We start from the raw sequence: 23,020 nt of genomic DNA on the forward strand, positions 1-23,020 counted from the left end.
TCTGAGAGCTCTACCAAATGGCCATCCTGACTCTTACAGACACGGCCTGGGTATTGAAAACAGAAGTGAAAACAAAACCCTTTGCACTTTGGTAAGGAGACAAGGCCCTATAATAGCAGTTACCAAAATGATGTGGCAAGAAGAATCTGAGCTAGAGAAAGAAAGAAAGGACCCGAATCAAGGAGGACATGAGCGGATAGAGACAGAGGTACCTGGTGCTAGTGGGACAAAGAAGGGAGCCTGAGCTGAGGAACTGAAGGAAGGGAATGGAAACAGGATGGAAGATGGAGGCAGAAGCCACTGGACCGTCTCTCAAAGAAAATCAAGGGGAGTTAAGTGAGCAGGCCACATGGAATCCCAAAGCACATCAGAAGCTGGCAAACTTGCCCTGGGCCCAAGGCAATGGCCAGGGACGCTGTGGAGAGCAGAGAGACTCTTCTGGAGAGCAGCAGCTAGACCAAAGAGATGCAACTAATTGGACACAGGAAATGAGTTTCATGAGCAGTGGCAAGAGAAGAAGAGGGAACTAGAGACATGGAAAGGGGGAGGAAGGACTGCAAGCACAGAACTTTTCGGTTAAGGTATTGTATTTCTTCCCGTGCCAGCCTATAATTGTATTTTCCTGGCAGTTATCCCATGGCCCTCTGCAAGGGGAAAGAGGTGCTGGCATGTGCTCCGGCAGGGATTGAAGTCTTACCGCTTTGTACTAGTACAGCTGGGCAAAGGACTTCATTACCCGAGTTGAATTTTGATGTCACCGAGACAGGCCCTAAAATTTCCATCAGCAGTCTCCCTTGCATTTGGGAAGTAGCAGCAAACGGAAAGGGACACAGCATGTACCCTAGGGTAGATAGATTGTGAGGCCAGGACAGGGCTCAAGGTATGGGAATGCAATCTTTTTTTTTCTTTTCGGGTCACACCCAGCGATGCACAGGGGTCAGTCCTGGCTCTGCACTCAGGAATTATTCCTGGCGGTGCTGGGGAACCATATGGGATGCTGGGAATCAAACCCAGGTCAGCTACATGCAAGGCAAATGCCCTACCCGCTGTGCTATCGCTCCAGCCCTGGGAATGCAATCTTGAGGGTTGAGAGTGAGCAAATAATGGAACCTGCTCAGCAACAAACATGTTTCCTGCCCCAGCATGGTACACAGAATGCCAGCCCATGTTGGCTGGTTCCATAGCAAGGCATCAAGTTCCAGGCAGCAAAAGGGTAGAAGAAAATATTCTTTGTGGATTCTATCCACATTGATGCCATGGATAATGAGATCCTGCTCTCTTTTCTGGAGGTCTTTGAAATCTGGGGGTCATGTTTTGAGCCCTGCTATTCGCGTCCAGAGCCACCTTACCATTGGCCTAGCCTTTTTCTCTCTTGTCTTCATCCAAGATCACAGCAAGACACCTCTTGCTCCACCCTCAGCAAATCATCTGTTAATAAGAATGGACTTCCTGAGATGGTTGTCTGCTAAAGGCCATCCTTCTATTGCATACTCCCAGTAGGCTGGGGATTGGGGCAGGCTCTGATTCATGCATTCATTCCATGAGCATGTCTGATTAAGTGACTTTGCTGTGTGGGAGCTCCAGGGAGGAAAAAGACTCCTCTTTTTACACTGAGGGGGCTTAGTGCTATAATAAGAGGACAATCCAAATGAGGGACAGTGAGGGAAGTGAATCATTTGGGCTGGGGTGAGAAGGAAGGGAAGGCTTCCTGGAAATTGTATCATATAAGTTGACAGAAGAAGAGAAAAGAGAGAATATGTGTGAGAGCAAGTGCACGCACACATGCTTGAAGAATTAGATGGGAGCTGGAAACTGGAAAGCAAGGCACGATGGGAGAGAGTTCATGGTTGACAAGACAGGATTTGTTCCCAAATGCAGTATGGAGCCATCAAAGGGTTCCCAAATGCAGTATGGAGCCATCAAAGGATTTTGCGGGAGAGAGAAAGGTTCTACCATATGTGATTTTGAAAGAGTATTGTCTTTTTCCTGTGGTCACTGAATAACACATTCCTTCTTCCTGGATAATCAAGGAGTCATTGGAGAGGAATGAGTATCTTATCGAAGTGGGCATCAAGAAAACGGGGAGTGGATGGGGGGAAAATGAAACAGAAAACATGGTCAGCATCTAAAGACAGAGGAGAGGGTGCCTAGGTCAGGGCGAGAATGGGATCTTCCTGGTAGTCTAGATCCAAAGACAGGGGCTGGAGTGATAGCACAGAGTGTAGGGCATTTGCCTTGCATGCGGCTGACCCGGGTTCGATTCCCAGCATCCCATATGGTCCCCTGAGCATTGCCAGGTGTGACCCAAAAAGCAAAAAAAAATAAATAAATAGATCCAAAGACAGGAAGACCTGAAGATGGAGCCTGGATGACAGTGGGTTCTTCCAAATATATTCAGGGGGAAATAGTCTCCAAGTCTGCAGATTGATGAGTTTACCATTCACAAGTTTTTGAGGAGTCAATCAATTCAGATGGAATATCTTAGGTAAGCTTTTCCTCTCCAGAGGATGAGGATACCTGCCTGCTTGAGGTGTTCCCACACTTAGGCTCAGTGTATTCTGGGATTTCATCTATGGTTATTGCGTTCACAAGTTTCCTTCCTGTTGAAAACTGCCAGGACATTGCAAACATTTCAGTACTCCGGGACATTATTCATAACATCGTAATGGTTGATTAAGAATGGAAGATTGGGCTCACTTTGGCAGCACAGGTACTAAAATGGGAATGATACCAAGGAGATGAATATGACCCCTGTGTGTGGAAGACATGCAAATTCATAAAACCCTACCTATGAGACGGGGGAAATGGGAGGTTACCAGACTTTGGGGTTCCCCATCTAAGTCTACCTTAGCCTACTAAAGCCCTACCCCAATTGTCATCAGAGAACTTTCAATTCAGTATACTAGAAACCTTATTTTTCTTTTTGCTTTTGCTTGGGGGCCACACCCAGCAATGTTGGAGCTCACTCTTGGCTCTGTGCTCAGAGATCATTCCTGGCAGTGCTTGGGGGACCATAGGGCTTGCTAGAGAACAAACCTAAGGCTGCTGTGTACAAGGCAAGCACCTCACCCACCGTGTTATCACTGCGGCTCACATCCTAGAAACTTCTGAGACCACTCCCTCACTCTCCCAGACCCTCAACAACATGGGGTTTGATTCCAATCTGACTTTTTTTTATTTTTGTTCTACATCCTAAAAGCCCAATGATGCATATTTCATCAGCTACATCATGCCCAAAATTTATATTATAAACAGAGCTCTTTGGAGCTAAACTATTAAAAAAAATTTAAGAAATGAGGACAGAGTGTATGCTTTGATTTTTAAAATGTGGTTTCAGCTTAGCATCATTTATGTGAGTCACAAAAAGTAAATGCAAGCTTCCTGAGTTTGTATAAAAGGCTTTCTTCATTCAAACAGCCTCAAATTCTTGACAAAAATTGCCCTTTTCCTCCATTCCCAACTAGGAAGCCATATCTGTGATTGTAGGGTAGTACTTAAATATCCATTCCCTTTCATTTTGGGCAGTTTAACCTGATTTTCAACGTACTGAGAGGTTATTATTTGGGGGTAGATGTTTCTGTAACAGGTACATTCATACACACTAGGAGGTAAAAATACTAGAGTAGTAATGTACTCTCCTTAAAAATTGGAATGTTCCCCCAGAGGCCATTATCATTTGGTTTCTATAGGATTTTTTTAAAATTTTAATACATAATGTCAACTTTTCCAGTTTAAAATTCATAATATGAAATATTTAGGGATTCTCCAAATCTGTTTTTTCATGTTTGAAATGAAACTCTTTTGATTTATATTATGTATATATATCAGTTTTCATTTATATATTTATTTCTTTTTTATTGAATCACAGTGAGATACACAGTTACAAAGTTGTTGATGATTAGATTTCAGTCATATCGTGTGCCAACACCCATTCCCTTACTAGTGTACATTTCCCACCATCACCAATGTTCCCAGTTTCCCTCCCACTCAACACCCCCACCCTGCCTGCCTCTATGGCAGGCACTTTTCTTCTGTCTCTGTCTGTCTGTCTCTCTTTCTCTCTCCCTCTATCTTTCTCTCTCCTTCTCTGTCTCTCTGTCTGTCTGTCTCTCCCTCTCTCCTTTTGGGCATTATCGTTTGCAACACAAATACTGAAAGGTTATCATGCTAGCATATCCAAATCTGTTTTTATTACCCCAAACGGAAACCCTATGACTAGTAAGCAGTGGCTCCCCATTGCCAGTTCACTTCACGTTCTCCCGTCATCACCCAAGCTGGATCCTGGCCGTGACATGTGCTCCGACTCCACTGATTCTCACTAACTCTCAGGCCTATTACTTCCTCTGGGAATGAGGGAAGCTCTTCTGTGGGAAGGAGAGGTGTGGGGGAAGCTATGATTCCTGGGGTGCTGTTAGGTTGCTGTGTGGGCAAGCAGGCTCTGGAGACACGGGAGTCATAGTCATGAAACTCCTGTGGAAGGTGGTGACAATTCTGGGAGTGGTGGAGGAGGACCAGCATCCACACTACCCACTCACATTGTCAGTTTCCGTGATTGAATCGATCTGGGGCTGGGAATAGGACTTGATTCATGATGTACCTAAATAGGAGAATAGTAGCCTATATTATTTTTTGAAAGGAGATTCTAGTCAAGAGACTTCTTTTCCAGGGGCTGGAGCAATAGCACAGAAGATAGGGCATTTGCCTTGCACGCGACTGACCCGGGTTCGATTCCCAGCATCCCATATGGTCCCTTGAGCACCCCCAGGGGTAATTCCTGAGTGCAGAGCCAGGAGTAACCCCTGTGCATCACCAGGTGTGACACCCCCAAAAAAAGAGACTTCTTTTCCAAAGGGCTCAAGGGCTACATTTATTCTATTCCTTGGGTTACACTTAACAGTACACCAGGACTAGTACTGGCTCTGTGCTCAGGAATGACATCTTACAGTGCTCAGGGTACTTTATCCAGTTTCAGAGATCAATCCAGAGTTGACTGTAGGCAAATCAAATACTCTTCTCTCCTGTTCTGTTTCTCCAGCCCTTTTTCCTTCGTGACTAAATGCAATAATGAAGTATGGTTAATGATGAAAACCCCCAAATGCCATTTTGTATTTAAAAAACAAACTAAGCACAAGCTGAATAGAGAGTACAGCAGAGCTGGTGTTGTCTTGGGCACAGCTAACCTGGGTTCAATTCCTAGCACCACCAGGAGTGATCCCTGAGCCCTCTCGGTGTGGCCCCAAACAAGCCAACAGCAACAACTAAAATCTGGCAAGGGGCCAGAGAGATAATATACCAAGTTCATAACTCATGAAGAGATAGTACTCTTGCCTTTCATGCAGCTGACTCTGAGCACCACCAGGTGTGGTCCACATATGCACACACAGCGCCACAAAAAGGGAACGCATTGCTCGCCTTCATGTCCATACCACCCAAGGTGAGCATCTGCCAGGTATATGTGTAAGACCTCAGTGGCTTTGTCAGGGCCCCAAGACTTGTCTCTTTGGCTAACATCTCCCTTGGCTGCCCATGCATGCCTGCTTGGTCTACCCCAGGACCAGCAACTCTTGGCCCACAGCTTTGTGCATACTGACTTCAGGGGACGTTGTGGTGTCAGGGTTGAAAGAGAACCCAAACAGTTCAGCATGTATGCATTGCTGGCAAGAGTACATCATCCAAGATGAGATAGCTTTGAATTTGGGAGTGGATGAGTTGGCACTAGATGAGTTACGGATTTGGTAGTAGGTTAACACAAGAAAAATAATTGTTTTAGATTTTTACAACACGTATCCCCAGTAAAGCCATGGATAGATTTCCTTTTCATGTGCGGGCTCTCTGGGCGGCGGGGATGGGGGCTGGCACCTTGGCTAGGGTGGGCTAAGGAACGATTGCAAACTGCAGCAGAATGAGCCTTGGAATAGCAGACAAATACAGCCAGAAGGGTGAGGGAACTGGAAAGAGGGGAGAGGCTCTTTTCTTTGTACACAGCTGACCCAGTTTTGATCCCTGGAATGACCTATGGTCCCACAACTGTGCCAGGAATGATTTCCTGAGCATTGATCCAGGAGCAAGCCCTGAGCATAGCTGAGTATGGCCCCCATAACAAAGACAAAACTAGAATGAAATTTGGCAATTTTCCAGCCCAACCCCCAGGTTTAACGGGTGGGGTGACTGAGGTCCCCAGGAAGAAAGAAGTGACTCACCCAAGGTGAAAGAACTAAGATGAGGCTAGGAAGGAACCCAGAACTTCAGGCTCCCACTGTGATATCGCCTTCTTTGGGAATTCCACTAGGGGATCTGCTTAATTTAGGAAACAGGGATTCCCCACTGAGCTCTTGGCTCTACCTAGAAGGCTTTTCCACACTAGGTGCAGACCTTCCTGACTGCTGATTATTTTAAAAGGATTATCGAATCTGCAATACAAAGCAGGAGGGTAAAATGAGAGGCAGACTGAGTAATTAGTACAGATTGTTGGGCTACTCTCTGGGCAGAATGAAACTGATTACAAATAGGAACAGATTGTAGGATTTAGAATGACATTCTCTCTGCTGGCCCTCAAGGTTCTCCCTGACAATTCACTCCAAGATAGAAGCAATTGGTGTCCATGTCCTAATATGTCCCTTCTCCAACAAAGCCATATTCTGGAAAATCACTGGTAAACATACATGTATATGCATTTTCGAGAGGATGGGCCGTGATGATTCCCATAACACATCTGGTTTGTAGCAAACGGGCATGGTTTTGGTTTAGTGTAGATTAAGAGTCTTTGTAGGTTTGGGGTTTGGGGTGTTTTGTTTTGTTTTGTTTTGTTTTGGTAATTCATTACATTTGCTCCTGGCTAATCCTCAGATCCTGTTCCCACAGGCTTCTTGTTGCTTCTCCCACTGAGGAGTATCCTCCAATCTGTTAAAATAATCTTTTCAGGGTCTGGCGAGATAATACTGAATTTGAGGCTCTTGCCTTGCACATAGCTGACTCCACTTCCATTCCTGGTACCACGTATAGTCCCCCAAGCATTGCCAGGAATGATCCCTGAACATAGAATCAGAAGTAAGCCCTAAGTACCACCAGGTATGACTGCAAAACAAAACCAAAAATGTTTTTCCAAGAACCCCAAATCAGATTATGTGATTTCTTCATTGAAACGTAGTCAAGGGCTCCCAAATGTTGCCCGTACTATAAAGTTTTCTAATTTTTAATCCACCAAGGTTTGGCCTTTACCTGTCCTTCCTGCCTTACCTTTGATTTCCCATGCCAAAACACCCACCCAAACACAACAGTAGACAATCGGTTCCTACTGAATTTCCCTTCCTCCATTCAGTGATCCTGGTGACTGGGCTCAAGCTGAGTCCTCAAGCTGCCTAAAATGAAGAACTATTTCCTCTAACCTTCCAGAAATAAATTATATCGGTATTGGTCCAAGAAATCCTCCCATAATCCTTCTACTTGGAATGTCCATCTTCCTACAAGCCCTGTGATTTGCTTAAGACTTTACCTGAACACTTTCTTTCTGCCAAGTGTCTAGTTGGTTTGTCTATTGGCTTGTTATTCTAACCAGAGCATGGGATTGCAGAAAGGAGATAATTTGTTCTTCTCCAAACTCCTAGTGCAAATGCTTGGAACATAGCAGGTACTGAAGCTTGATGAATTAAATTGTATTCTATTTCCTCTGTCAATGATTGTCATATAATATATATATATATATATACATACACACATACATATATTTGGGGGCTGATTGTAAGGGCTTTGAGCCATACCTGGCAGTGCTTTGGGTTTACTCCTGGTTCTGTGCTCAGGAGTCAGCCCTGTTGGTGCCCAGGGAACCAACCATATGTGGTGTCAGGTATTGAACTGGAGTCAGTGAGTTGCAAGGCAAGCACCTTACCCCCAGCCCTATCTCTCCGGTCCCCCCAAACACTGACTTTTGTCATGCTTCTTAAAAGTTCTCCTAGGCAAGAGATATGTCTGGGGGTTCAAGAAGGCATCCATAATTATTGCTTAATCACTGGCAACTGGTATACAACAACAGATGGTAGCATTTCCTTTGAGGTTCAGAATCAGATCTGTTCAAATAGCACATGTGCCATTTATCAGCCATGTACATATGGGCCAGGAAAACTATAGTCTTTGTGGACTAGGAAAGTAGTATAGCTGTTGGCTTGCATCCTACCAACACAGGTTCAAATCCCTGGTGCTGAGCCCCCTAGGTGTTTGAGCTCCCTCATTAGTAGAGTGATAATTATTATTATATGTATCTTTTAGCAGTGGGCTGGAGCGATAGCACAGCGGTAAGGCATTTGCCTTGCACGGAGCCGACCTGAGTTCGATTCCTTTGTCCCTCTCGAAGAGCCCGGCAAGCTACTGAGAGTGTCTCGCTCACACAGCAGAGCCTGGCAATCTACCCATGGCGTATTCGATATGCCAAAAACAGTAAAAACAAGTCTCAAAATGGAGATATTACTGGTGCCCGTTCGAGCAAATCAGTGAGCAATGGGATGACAGTGACAGTGATTATGATCTCTCAGCATCACCAATAATGTCAAATCAAGTGAGATAATGTATGTGAGTAGCTTAGCACAGGGCTCAGTAGACAATGAGAATTAAATCATCTATAATCAATTTTGGGAGGAGGAAGGTGGATTGGGTGCTGTACCCAGTAGTGCTCAGGTGGCTCTATGAAGTGCTGGAGAGCCAATCAAGATCAAGCAGGGCAATGGCCTTAACAACCATGTTCTCTTTCTCTCTCCTCTCACTCCCTTGTGCGCGCGACTCTGTCTCTCAGGTCCCATGGGTAATCTTTTTGTTTGTTTATTTGGGAGCCACACCCAGCAATGCTCAAGGTTTACTCCTGGCTCTGTGCTCAGAGATCACTCCTGGTGGGCTTGGGTGACCATGAGGGATGCTGGGGATCTAGCCCATGTCAGCCATATGCAAAGCAAGCACCCTACCACTGTACTATTGCTCCAGCCCTGGTCATCATTTTTTATCTTTTGAAAGCCTCCAGTCTAAGAGCTAGAAATAAGAAAAGAGGTGGCCCGACCAATGATATACAATTGCTGGCTTTAGCTGCATTGAGTGGGTGGGGGGGGGCGAGAATTGCCATAATCGCTCTGGTAGGCACGATGCATCTTGTTAGTGGATTATTTGAAGAGCCAGATAAATGGTGTAGGAGCGGAGTGGCCACGGTAACAAATGTCTCATCTTGATGTGGGGTAAGGGAAGCAGCCAGAAAAAGAAGCTGAAAGTGCTACCAAGAGTGCTCTTCAGCAGGTCAGCTCTAAAAATACTTTCCTTCATTGAAGTGGAGAAGTTGCCATGAGACTCAAGGCTGGGCTTTCAACAGATCAGGCCACATGTGCTCTCAGCTTGGCTGAAATCTGATCGTGACCTAAGCCTGCTCCCTCCTTGCCAGCTGCCGGCTGACCTCGGCCTTCTCTGTGCTCTGCATAGTTCACCTCTCAGTTTCAGAGGGCTGATGGACGGGTCGAGTGTGGCTTTTGGGTTCCTTTTCTCTCTTCCATTACTTTGATTTATATTGAGGGGAAAGAAGAGCAAGGTCATTAGCTGCAGGGGGCAGTTTTCCCTGGGTGAGAGGGTTTCTAGGAAGTTTGATTGAAATTACTTGAGGTGCTCAAGACAAAAGACTCTCTTAACTTGGGCTGGAGAGATGGGACCAGGGTGAAGGGAACTTGCTTTGCACGCAAGCTGACCCTGTTTGGACCGCCCAGCATTGCCTAGGCATAGTCCCTGAGTGCAGAGCCAGGAATAGCCGCTGGGCACCATCATGTATGGCCCCCACACCGCAAAATAAGTATTAAAAAATTGAATCCATTCCTTTTTTTTTTTTTGCTTTTTGGGTCACACCTGGCTATGCACAGGAGTTAACTCCTGGCTCTGCACTCAGGAATAACTCCTTTTGGTGCTCAGGGGACCATGTGGGATGCTGGGAATCGAACCCGGGTTGGCCATGTGCAAGGCAAACACCCTACCCACTGTGCTATCGCTCCAGCCCTGAATTCCTTTTAGAGCAATGACAAGTAACTCTTGGTATTATAAGAAAACAGGAGTAATTATCTGTATGGTGTACCTATAGGTGGGAGATTCCATAAACTGGAGGTTATTGAAATTAATCAGAAAATGGTGGGTACCCATTTAGAAGAAAAGGCATCTGGCTGCAGAGAACCCGACCTGGTTTCGATCCTTCGTACTGCAGAGGGTCCCCTGAGCCCCACCAGGAATGGCCCCCAAAATATAACAATACGAAACCAAAAACCCAAATTTCAACTGAAAAGGCATAAGGTTCACTTAAGCAAGAAGAAACATAATCATTAAAAATTAGAAAAAACAGAAATTAGAAAAATTTCGATTAGAAAAATCATCCTCTGTCCTGATCATCAAATGCATGCAAATTCAAGACTCCTTAAGATACAGTGGACTCAGATACCCAAAGCATGATGTGTTTGCTACACCATTGACAAGGACATTGCACATGGCTAGTGACGGGTTTGAGAAGTGGTGTTCAGAGTTTAGGTCATCAGACACCCCACACAGCCTCTGACCTCCTTGACCTTGCTGCCTGCTCTCACCAGTGCCAGCCGCTAAGCAGCCCTGGGCCTGAGCCCTTGTTCTGCAGGCATCCTGGCCCAGCCGAGTCCTCCCTCATTCTTGCTTCCTGTGACTTACTGAGTTTCATCCCCGGTAAGAGGAGCCCTTCCTGCTCCTTGCTTCCGTCCCTCTGTAGAATCTCACTCATCTCCTCTGCAACTGTGGTTACGCAGCTCAGGGTCCCACAGGGAGCTTTCCGGTGCCCCGCAGCCCCAAGACACTTGGCTGGTCAGAGATGGCGCATGTCACATCACATTCATCAGCTGTATGGAAATAGCAACCTGGCCACGGAGTCTCACAGAGCCAACGAAGCTGTTTGGAGCTTCAACTCTGGAAAAGCAAAGCTGAAAAACAGGGAACTGGGGCCAGGGTCAGCCATCTTGAGCTTCCCAGCCAACCACTTAGACTTAGGTTTACTTTCATAGATTTACTTTAGATTTACCTTGGCACTTAAGCCACCCTCAAGAGCTTCTTTCTTTCTTTTTTTTTTTTTTTGGTTTTTGGGTCACACCCGGCGATGCACAGGGGTTACTCCTGGCTCTGCACTCAGGAATTACCCCTGGTGGTGCTCAGGGGACCATATGGGATGCTGGGATTTGAACCCGGGCCGGCCGCGTGCAAGGCAAACGCCCTACCCGCTGTGCTATCTCTCCAGCCCCAAGAGCTTATATCTTTTTTGTGTGTTTTTTTTTCCTGTTTGTTTGGGGGCCACACCAGCATTGCTCAAGGCTTACTCCTGGCCCCTGTGCTCAAGTTCCACTCCAGGGTACCATATGGGGTGCCAGGGATGGAATCTGGGCCAGCCGTGTGCAAGGCAAGCACCTTCACTGCTGTACTTCTTCTCTGTCTCTGGCCCCATGAGTCCGTTTCTTGTCAGAACCCTGAAACCAGCTCCTAAATGAGAGGCACTCAATCAAGCAGGCTTATCTTCCAACCCTTTCTTAGTCTTAATACTAATTGAAATCCTATACATTACATCAGTTGTGATTCCCGCCCCCCCCCCACCCCCCGGAGAAATCGCTACGTAAAGACCATATCTACGTCAAGACCATAGAGATAACTATTTGGGATGGCAGAAAGAGCATGTCAGGGCTTAGGCACTTGCCTTGCAGGCAGATTACCCTGGTTCTGTCACTAACACAGGCTTTGATCCCCAGAGGCCCACCAGGAGTGATCCCTGAGCACTAACCTCCATCTCCCAAATGGGACTATTTTAATAACAAATTACCCACTCCTCAACTCTAATTCATGTGGCTCTCAGGTAAAATCTATGGGATGCCAAGTCTAGGAGATGCAAAATATTCCCCTCCAAGACACACACACACACATACACAGAGTCACTGCACAGCACTTTATAGCTTGCTATCCTTGAGACCTGTTGGAATTTGCCTTTTGAGACCGGAGAGGTAGTACAGCAGGTCAGGCATTTGCCTTGCACCTGGCAGAGCAGGGTTCAATCCCCAACACCTCACATGGTTTCCTAGGTCTGTCTGTAGTGATTCCTGAGTGCAGGAGTAAACCCTGAGCACAGCTGGGTGTGGCCCAAAAACCAAAAAAGAAAGAAAGAAAATCAACTTTTAACGAAGTTTTGGTGCTAGAGAGTTAATACATTGGGTACAGCACTGGCCTTGCATATGTGGCCAATGAGTGTTCGATCCCAAGCATCTCATATGGTCCCCTGAGCAACATCAGAGTGATCCTTGAGGACAGAGCCAGGACTACGGCTCAAAATAACAAACAAAAAGACTGAGCTTTGTAGGGGAGGGTATGTTGCAAAGGGGTTCGCAGGGGAACTGGGTGGTGTCAAAGAGAAGAGGGAGCAACCAGTTGGCTTGCCATCAGGATGATCTCTGAAAGGAGCCCCTCTAGAACCCATATTCAGCCGCCTCCTCTCCTGGAGGTCTTCCTTTGATTCTACTTTGATTCTATTCACATTTTTCTTTAGGGGGCCCTGCAGGGGTTGAAACCCATGTTTCTTGCCTGCAGGGTACATACTTTTCCACTGAGCCACATTCCTGACCCCTGGCTCCTGGAGGTCTGGTGTGGGGAATGCCAAGAAAAAAAATTCCAGCTGAGATGGGGCGGTGTAAATCTAGCCCAGGGCTTAAGCCCTTGGAGAAGGGTCCATTAGACGCCGCCGTTGGGAATTGTGTCTTGAACGCTCTTCTTTTCTCTTGACAGAACTGGCTTATGACCTGGACGTGGATGACTCGGCCGGAAGCAAGCACCATGTGAACCAGAAGGACAACGAGATCATTGCCTCCCACAACCTTGGGAGTGCCCGTTCCCCGCTGAAGGTTCTCACCAGCCTGGCCATCTCCGTGCTGTGCTTTTTCTTCCTGGTGCACTGACTCCCCAGTGCCCATGACGCGTGCTGCCCTGCAGCACCTCTGTGGTTTACCTCTATTGTGGGAACCACCTTTTTATTTTTTTTCTATTTTTTTTTATTGTATCCACCTTCTCCAGCCATTCAAGTAGAAGACGAACCTTGTGTGATGTTTTCGAAATTCGAATGGTCTTACTAGGCAGAAGGTCCATTTTAGTAGTAGTCTAGCTTGTCCTTTTACAAAAAAAAAAAAAAAAAACCAAAAAAGAAAAAAAAAGAAAAAAAATATTGTGCCAAATTTGTTTTCTGTTTGGCTGCTAGAACATGGTTACCATGTCTCTCTTCTTCTTTCTTTCCCTTTGCATGGATTTCTTTGGACAAAAAAAATAATAAATACTCAAATAAAAATGTATTGTGTCTCTTTTTTTTGAGGGGGGGCAGCATTTGGGTAAGCTCTGGTTTCTGGTAACTCTGCTGTCCTTGCCATGTTTATATTTCTCAGCTAAAATTTCTGTGCAGTAATGGGTTCTTGGAAACCTATCTCCGTGCTCCCCCCTTTTTGGGAGGAGTGGGGACCTGAATCACACAGCAATGTTCAGGGGTTATTCCTGGCTCCTGTACTCAGGAGTGATCCCTGGCAGTGCTGGGGATAGAATCAGGGTTGGTTATATGCAAAGCACATGATTTAACCCCCGTACGATCTCTCTGGGCATACCATAGGTAGGGCGTTTGCCTTGCAAGTGGCCGACCCGGGTTCAATTCCTCCATCCCTCTCGGAGAGCCCAGCAAGCAACCGAGAGTATCCCGCCCACATGGCAGAGCCTGGCAAGCTCCCCGTGGCTTATTCGATATGCCAAAAACAGTAACAACAAGTCTCACAATGGAGAAGTTACTGGTGCCCGCTCGAGCAAATCAATGAACAATGGGACAACAGTGCAGTGCTACTATCTGTCTAATGGCTTAGCCACACTTTAAGTTTTTTATTTTAGGGCCGCACCTAGCAGTGCTCAGGACTTAATCCTGGTTTGTTCTGAGGGATCGCTCCAGGCAGGACTTTGGGAACTATAAGTAGTGCCAGGTCACCCTGATCAGCTGTATGCAAGGCAAGGCCATACCCCCATACTATCACTCCATTCCTCCCCACCCACTTTTTTTTTTTTGGTTTTAGCCATACACAGCAATGCATAGGAGTTCCTGGAACTGCACTCATGAATCACTTTCTGGTGGGGACACAGGGGACCATATGGTACAACAGGAATCATACTGCATTGGCCTCGTGCAAGACAAGTGCCTAACCCACTGTGCTATCACTCAGCCCTGGCACACCCACATTTTGAATGGGACTCAATCAGTCGTAGCCCTAGACCCCAGCCAAAGCCTTTCATTCCCCAAATACAACCAAGCGACACTTGTGACTTTACAAACCTTCCTTTAGAGTATCTTGTCTAAGCCAAAGTTGTCTTCAAAAGTTCCCACATCTCTCTTTACACATTGAACTTTGCTTAACATGCTTAGCCCCGTTAGAAATCCTTCATGCACATAGAGTTACATGATGCCTATGCATTTCTGCCCAACATAGGGAGGGAGGGCCCCCAAGGGAGCCAAGAAATCTCCCCCAGCTTCTTTCCTGTTGTTTCTCACCTTTCCTCCATGACTGCTCATGACTGACCCAGAAGCTGCCCTGGGTCCATTTGTCAAGGAAACCTTGGTTTGTTGGAGCCAGTTGCCCATTCTTGGCCTCAGGTGGACTTCACCAACATCCAGTTACTCAGCAACTAGGTTTTGCGGACATAGTTGCTGGGTGTCACACCCGATACATGATATAAGAGAATATAGAAGACAAAAAATCTTGACCTGTCCTTCTGGAATGAAAGGTCTGTTTCAATATGAATTTTTTAAATTTATGGGTCAATCCCTGTGGTGCTCAGAGATCACTCCTGGTAGTGTTTTGGGGGGGACCCTATGTGGTGCCAGGGATCAAATCCAGGTCAGCCGCATGCAAGGCAAGTGCTCTGCCTGCTGTACTGTCTCTTTGCCCCCTCTCCAATATAAATTTCTATTTTTTTTTCTTTTGGGGGATGAGTTTTAGAGGGTCACAGCCAGCAGTGCCCAGGGATTACTCTTCATTCTGTGCTCAAGGATCACTTCTGGCAGTGTGTTCGGGGGGCATGTATAAGCTGTGCTGGGAATCAAATTAGGGTTGTTCACAGGCAAAACAATACCTTAAATCCTATCATTTTGCCCCTATTAACATTTTTATTATTCCAGGTAACAGGAATTACATACAAATGGCAGTAGACCCTTGCCTCTTAATTTCAAAATTAATAAAAGATAATTCAAGATGATTTCTCAAGAAAAACCTATACTTGGGGGCTGGAGCAATAGAACACCAGAGAGGGCGTTTACCTTACACATGACTGACCCAGGTTAAATCCCCGGCATCTGATGTGGTCCCCCAAGCACTGCCAGGAATAATTCCAGGGTGCAGAGCCAGGAGTAACCCCTGAGCATCATTGGGTATGACCCCCCAAAAACTTTTTAATTAAAAACTTAAAACCTAAGGCTTTCTTTTTATAATACTAAACCCTAAACCTAAACCCTATACTAGCTCCCCAGCTCTTAATAATAATTTCATCCCCATTATTTTGTCTATTGTAGGCCTGGTATTAAAGTGGATGTTTGGGGGTAGGGATTTGTGCCACACTGGTGGTGCTCAGGGGCTATTCCTGACTCAGGAGTGACTCAGGAAACCATGTGCAGTGCCGGTAATGGAACTCAGGTCAGCTGCCTGTAAGGCAAGTGCCTTAACCCTCGCACAATCTGTCCAGCCTTAAAGTTGCCTTTAACCATGCAAGACCACAAACCATAGGAGCACTGAGATTGATACTTGAAACTTTCTGGGGCTCCAGAACCTCAGAAATCACCCGCTTATCTTTAGCCTGGAATGTCTCCCACATTTCCCACACATCAGTTGCAATCAACAGAAGCAGTTTTCTTTCTGATTCTTCCCACTGAGTGGGAACTCAATACCCTCCTGAGGACAAGGGGAAGAGAGGCTAAAAGAGAAAGCGAGGATGAGACCCAGGGAAAGTGTGGGAGCCAAGGATAGACTAGAATGTCCCCCTTTTGATTCTAGGAGGTGGTTCCGACCAGGGTCTCTTATTTCGCTCCACTGGCAGGAGGTCACCATTCAGGAAGCAGGAAATGTAATTTCTCACAACTTATCATTCCCTACTCCTGCCAGCATCTACACGCCCTGTCAGGGGCTCCTACAGAGCTTACGTTCACAATATCCACTTTCAGCCTTTGTGGACATTTAAAAATTTTTTTTTAATTTTATTGAATCACCATGCGATAGTTACAAGCTTTCATATTTGGGTTACAATCACACAATGATCAAACACCCATCCCTCCACCAGTGCACATTCCCCACCACCAATATCCTGTGTATACCCCGCCTTTTCTACTCTCCCCCTGCCTCCATGGCAGACAATATTCCCATAATCTCTCTCTACTTTTGGGCATTATGGCTTGCAACACAAACAGTGAGAGGTCATCATGTTTGGTCCATTATCTACTTTCGGCATGCATCTCCCATCCCGACTTATTCCTCCAGCCATCATTTTCTTACTGATCCCTTCTTTGCAGACATTTTGGCAGACACAATTTGGAACTGTTTGGTTTAGCCTTTCCTTCGGTTGCTTTTGTTGAAATTAGCAGTCTGAGCCATTGTATTTGTTAATAGGATTTCCATGATTTGAAGGTGTTGGTAAGCCTTGAAAGGGAGAGAAGCCAGTGTGGGTTTTTTTTGTTTGTTTGTTTGGTTTTAAGTCATGATTTCTCTCCCTGACTGGGGCTTATAAGAATATTTGTTCTTTGACTCAGGAAACCTACACATTGGAAGGGTTTTCTCCTTGGACTTTGAGTACAATATTATAACCACGGAAGAGCAGTCAAAGGATCTCAAACCCGGTTGGTACCTAATAAGCCCCTGCCATTCCTCAATGAAGGCTTTTGTTGATTTTTTTTTTGTTCATTATTTTGGGTATGTTGAAGACATACTTGGCAGTACTCAGTGTCCCTGGTCCTTTACTCAGGGATCACTCCTAGTGGTTCTCAGTGGACCATCTGAGGTGCTGGGGATGGATTCCAGGACCTCTACACACAAAGCATGGACTCTAACCTGTTGAGTTCTCTCCCCACCCCTGTGATTCATTTGGAAGCTGCTCCCAACTGGTGCTTAAAAGGCCCCTGGTTCCCAGCCATCAAGTCTCAGCGAATCATGCCTATGGTTCAATGGGACTTCCTGTGCTAGGCAATACCGGTTCCACCCCAAAGGTGTTCAGGGGCCTCCACGACTGTACCCGGTGGTCCTCAGGAGACCCTATGGTATTGGGGATCAAACCAGGATCAGCTACATGCAAGGGAAGCACTTACACTACCTCCCTGATCACTGTAATTGATTTCTTGACAGGGTGAGGGTTTGGGAGTCACAACCTGACAATGCTCGGGGCCTAATCCTGATTCTGCTCAGGAGTGATTGCTGGAAGTGCTCAGGGGATCATATGCAGAGTCGGGGATCAAACTGGGTTTGGCTGCAAGCAAGGCAAGTGTTACTACTTCCTGTACTAGCTCTCTGTCCCCCTGGACAGAAAATTCCAGGCCCTAGAATTGAGTTCTGCAAAACTCAATTCTACAAAACTCAATTCTAGGGCCTGGAGATCAAGCACACAGTGACTTCAAATACTTACATTTCAAGTGTACACACGTGTATATGTATTTATACACACATATATGTAAGTTCATAAGTTCAAATTCTCAGTATCCCACGTGTACTATGGTGGGATACAGAGATGGTCTAGGCATCTCTGCTGTCTACAAGTGTCAGCACTGTAAATAATTTCTGACTGTACGGCAGTCAGATGTGTGAGCACCACACACAAAATAAGTGAGCCCCCTGCTAATCACTGCCACTGAAAAGGAATGCGAGTGTACAGACAGGAAGTCTGACCTCTGGCAAGTAGGTGTGTGAGCATCACAGCAATCCCTGGTGAGCACTGCACATGTAATTTGTGCCTCTCAACTAAGAGTATGAGCCCCAGTAAACATATGTGCCAGTATTGGCGCTAAAGAAGCACAAATCTCCGTGAGCACTGCAAACTTTTATATAGGCACCCCAAGGTGATGTGTGCATCTCAAGGAGAATGCCAGTTTAGTGTGTGATGCTTGAGCACAGAGCCAGGAGCACCACCACCAGGTAGGATCCCAAAGCTAAAAATTTAATTCATTAAAATTAAGGAACATTAGGGGGCTGGAGCGATAGTACAGTGGGTAGGGCATTTGCCTTGCACGCGGCCAACCTGGGTTTGATTCCCAGCATCCCATATGGTCTCCTGAGCACTGCCAGGAGTAATTCCTGAGTGCAGAGCCAGGAGTAACCCCTGTGCATCTCCAGGTGTGACCCAAAAAGCAAAAAAAATTAAGGAACATTAATGGAATCACTGTCAACACAAAGCCAAGAGCACCACCCGATAGGACCCCAAAGCTTAAAATTTAATTCATTAAAATTAAGGAACATTAATGGAAACAAAAACTAAATTCCATGACCTTTGGAGAGTTGGTTTGCTTAGTTTTTATTTTGGGGCCACTGCCAACATTTCCCATTTCTCAAAGGCTACTCCTTGCTCAGTGCTCAGGGATCATATGTGGTGGTGTTTAAGAGACAGATGCTGTGCTGGGGTTCAAATCAGGTTTAGCCATGTGAAGGGCAAGTGCCTTCTCTTCTCTTTTCTCTATCCAGCCCCTACCTTTGACTTTACTTACCAATACATTGGACCAGCTCTTGTGCACTTTGTGTGGTGTGAGTGCGTGCATGTGCATTTGTATGTGAGAGAGAGTATATGTGTCCAGGGGTAGAGAATGTTTTTCCTTGCCAAGTCCACAACGGTTATGGAAGCCTATTGGAATTGCTGCCGAGTCCATTTATGTAACACACCAAAACATCAGTCTCATTTCCTTATAGTCACACCTTACTTGGAACTAAAATGAATATTCTTCATCTTCATCCCCCACCTCATTCACTAGACTTCCTGCCAAATAGCTCTCAGCTATTTCCAAAAATCAAATCCGCCTCCAAGAAATAAAGGCTTCTCTCAGGAGAGTCCAAAGAATGTGCTGTGGCCAGTGGCTACTTTATTTTCAAAGAAACATTCTAAAAGAGTTAAGGACATTATCCAGGTTCTTTTTTGTTTGTTTTGGTTTGGGGGTCATACCCAGCAGGACTCAGAGGTTACTTCTGGCTCTGCTCTCAGGGAATCACTCCTGGCAGGGATTGGGAAATCATATGGATCATATGGGGCACCCGGGATTGAGCCAAGTCACCATATGCAAAATAAGCACCCTACTGCTGTATTATTTCCTTGGCCCCAACTACCCCTGTTCTCGAGAAGGTAGAATGTTTGCCAGGTTTGCCAAGGAATCAATAAAAGAAAGCCACTGCCTTTTATTTGCTTTTATATTTTCACATATAACTATACTAAACTTGAAAGGTTCACATTAAAAATGGAAGGGTCAGAGTAATAGTACAGTCAATAGAGCATTTGTTTTGCACCCTACCAACCCAGGTTCAATCCCTGGCATCCTATATAGTCCCTCAAGCACTGCCAGGAGTAATTCCTAAGTGCAGAAACAGCAGTAACCCCTGGGTGTGACCCAAACCGAAAGAAACAGTTAAGTAAAGCAGGACCAGAGAGACAGTGTAGGGGTGAAGGTTCTTGCCTTGCACATGAACAACTCAAGTCTGCTCCCTGCCCCCACATATGGTGTCCCCAGCACCACCAGGAGTGATCCCTGAGCACAGAGCCAGTATTAAGCTCTAAGCACTGACTGATGTGGGACCAAAACTACCCCCCCCCCACAAAAAAGAGAAGTACAGTGGCCAGGGAGATAGTTCAAGGAGCTTTGCATATAGGAGGTCCAGATGCAATTGCCAGTACCACATGCTTCCCCTGAGCACTGCCGGGAGAATCCCAAAGCATCTGCTAAAAATAGTCCTCAAGCGCTGCCAGGTATGGACAAACAAAACAAAAATGGAGTACCAAGCTGACATTAAGCAGTCAGTGCTTAAGAAGTGGTTTGTTTGGAGAGGGGGGCATTTTTGGTAACACCTTGCATTGTTTAGTGGTTACTACTGGCTCTGCACTCAGGAATTATACCTGGCAGTGCTTGGGGCACCATATGGTATGTCAGGTATCGATCCCGAGTCAGCCACATGCCTACCAAATGCCCTACCACTGTACTATAGCACTGTACTATAGCTCTGGCCCCTTAAGAAGTGTTTGATGAATCCAATATCCACTATACAAGGATTTATTGAGCAATGCTTTGTACTAAATTTTGTGGCATGTACTAGAAATAGTGTTCTTGAGAAAGATTGTAGTACTGGCCCTCACAGTGTTCCACACATTTGCAGGAGTTGTCTAACTATATCCAAACCAGCGAATCAACAACACTGAAAGCAAGAGATCCAAAATACAGCATCCAAACTTAAAAATATGCTCAAGTAGGCAGGTTTGGGGAGTGAGTGGAGTAGCATGGGACGCTGGTGAAGGGACGTTGACACTGGTGGTGGGATTGGTGCTGGAACATTGTATGCCTAAAAGTCAACTATAAATAACTTTGTAAATCACAGTTTCTTAATTAAAATAATTTAATACTACTAGAAGTCATGATAACCCAATAAAACAAAAATTTGCAGGACCCTAAAACTCCTTTTCTTAAACTAAGTGTGCTACTTTCTAAGACCAAAGATATTTTTGCAATGCATGTATTTTGATAACATTTGGGTCATACTGAAAACAATAGAAAGAAAAAAGAAGGAAGAAGGAAGGAAGGAAAGGAGGGAGGAAGGAAGGAAGGAAGGAAGGAAGGAAGGAAGGAAGGAAGGAAGGAAGGAAGGAAGGAAGGAAGGAAGGAAGGAAGGAAGGAAGGAAGGAAGGAAGGAAGGAAAAAGAAATTACAACCAGGGGTGGGAACGATAGTATAGCACGTAGGTTGTTTGTCTTGGTTTGAGCCTTGGCACCCCATATAGTCCCCTGAGACATGCCAGGAGCTATTCCTTGAGCACAGAGGTAGGTATAATCTCTGAGCACTGCTGGGTGTGACTCCAAATAACAACAACAAAAACTGAATCCAGTATAGAAACACTATCATGGAATATATGGAGGAACAAAATGAGGCACATATCATGGTCAGTGGGTTCAAGATATCACCCTTGAACAAAGTGTAAAGAAGAGACACTGTCCAGATTTGGAAAAAGTTTTGAAGACAATTTGAAAGTAAAGAAATTTTCCAGATTAGGTCACGTGGAGAGAAAGAGATGGCACAGTAAACCAGGAGAGAGGGAGAGAGAGTACAGCAGATAGATGCCTGCCTTGCATGCAGCCAACCCAGGTTTGATCCTGGTAGCCCATATGGTCCCCTGCGCACCATCAAGAGTAATCCCTGAGTGCAAAGCCAGGGAGGAATAACCCCCGCCTTTCTTCATGGCGAGGAGTGGGTTTGGAAGGTGTAAAGGATTTCAGTGAATGAGTCAAAGCAGACAAGGAATCTTGTCTAGATAATTCTAATGCTATACCATGAAGTGAGCAGTCTCTTTAACTCAATCCTTTGGCACCTGCATTCACAAATTAACCCAAACCAAAGAAAACAAAGGAGGGCAAGAGAAAGGAATGAGAAAGACATAGGATTCCAAAAGAAACAGCTTATCTCCAGGACTTAGCAAATAGTAGGTGCTCAATAAATATAGGTTGAGCAAATGATCAAAAGTGGGCAAAATGTTGTACCACAGGCTACAGGAAACTATAAAAAGCTGTGCCCTGGATTATGCAACAGATTTGCCACCTTCAGCATAGAGACATACAATAACACTAGTCTACAAAACTACTTGTGTTTTAGGTGTGTAGTGAGGTGATTCTAACCCATCACATAACGGTGTAAAACAAAATATAGAAAAGCTCTTCTACACAGGTGATAATCAGAGCTTTCTGTTTTGTGTTACTGTTACTGTTATTGTTATGGGGAATCACACTTGTTATGTGCTAATTATAGTGCTCAGTAATATGGGGGCAGGACCAGGGACTGAGCCCAGATCCACACGCATCCAAGACATGAGCTACCCTTCTGGACCCCTTTACCTTTCATTTTGGGATAAAAATCCCTAGTTTCAGATGGCCAAAGACATCTAGAGACTTGAGCTTACGATGGCAGGGGGGATGAGGGTGGCTGGGAGGGGACCCTGACAATGTTGGAAGGAAATAGACACTAGTGGGGGAAGGGAGGGCGTTGGAATGTTGGATGCATGAAACCCTATCATTAACAGTTTTGTGAATTATGGCACCTCCACTATTTTTTTAAAAGAGAAAATCTCAGTTTGGGGGCCAGAGAGAGGGAGTACAGAGGTGAAGACGCATGCATAGCAGGCAGCTGTGGCCATGACCTTGGTACAAATCTCAGCACGGTGCGTGGTTTTCCCATACACTGCCAGGAGTGACCTCTGAGCACAGAGTGAGGTAAAACCCCTGAACAGTCCCCAGAAAGAAAATCTCCACTTTCCAATCCCATTAGGCAATTATTAGGCAATTAAATTGTTGATTTGCTTTGTTGGCAGAGTGAACTCCTAGAGATTGGCTTCTCCTTCCGATCTGCCTCACTTTACAGATGGAGAAATCAAGGAGTTAAGGCCCAGAGAGACCAAGAGATTCACATCAGGTCACACAGCACTTAAAGTGCAAAGCTACAACGGACTCAACGAGGACCTTTTCTGTCCCCTTATAAGGACTTTGTTACCTGAATAAGCAGAATTGACAAATAGTTACCTTGGTAAGCTAGAGTCACAGCTGCCCTCTGAAATCTGTGGGCAAGCAGACAAGTGAGTTATACTGATTTTCAGTTTGATCCTAGTGACAGTTTAAAAGAAATCCCTTATCTAACACAACACATTGCCTTTCCAAATTAATGCGTTCAAGCCAGGGCCTGCTTCAGGACGATTAATGTTGCCCTTACAAATTGGAAGCTAGAGCACGGGAATTC

At 45.5% G+C, this 23,020-nt stretch overlaps 1 protein-coding gene across 1 annotated transcript in view; it reads left to right on the plus strand.

Annotated features, from left to right (window-relative positions):
- The window catches only part of GPC3 (glypican 3), a 458,480-nt gene extending 445,141 nt beyond the window's left edge, over window positions 1-13,339 (plus strand). Inside the window, exon 8 of the mRNA XM_004606379.2 lies at window positions 12,787-13,339. Coding sequence (XP_004606436.1) covers window positions 12,787-12,956 — 170 coding nt within the window. The 3' untranslated portion in view covers window positions 12,957-13,339. The remainder of the gene's footprint in view (window positions 1-12,786) is intronic.
- The last annotated feature ends 9,681 nt before the right edge of the window (window positions 13,340-23,020 follow it).

The sequence above is a fragment of the Sorex araneus genome, chromosome X (genome assembly GCF_027595985.1).
Source record: "Sorex araneus isolate mSorAra2 chromosome X, mSorAra2.pri, whole genome shotgun sequence".
In the NCBI taxonomy this organism is placed as follows: domain Eukaryota; kingdom Metazoa; phylum Chordata; class Mammalia; order Eulipotyphla; family Soricidae; genus Sorex; species Sorex araneus.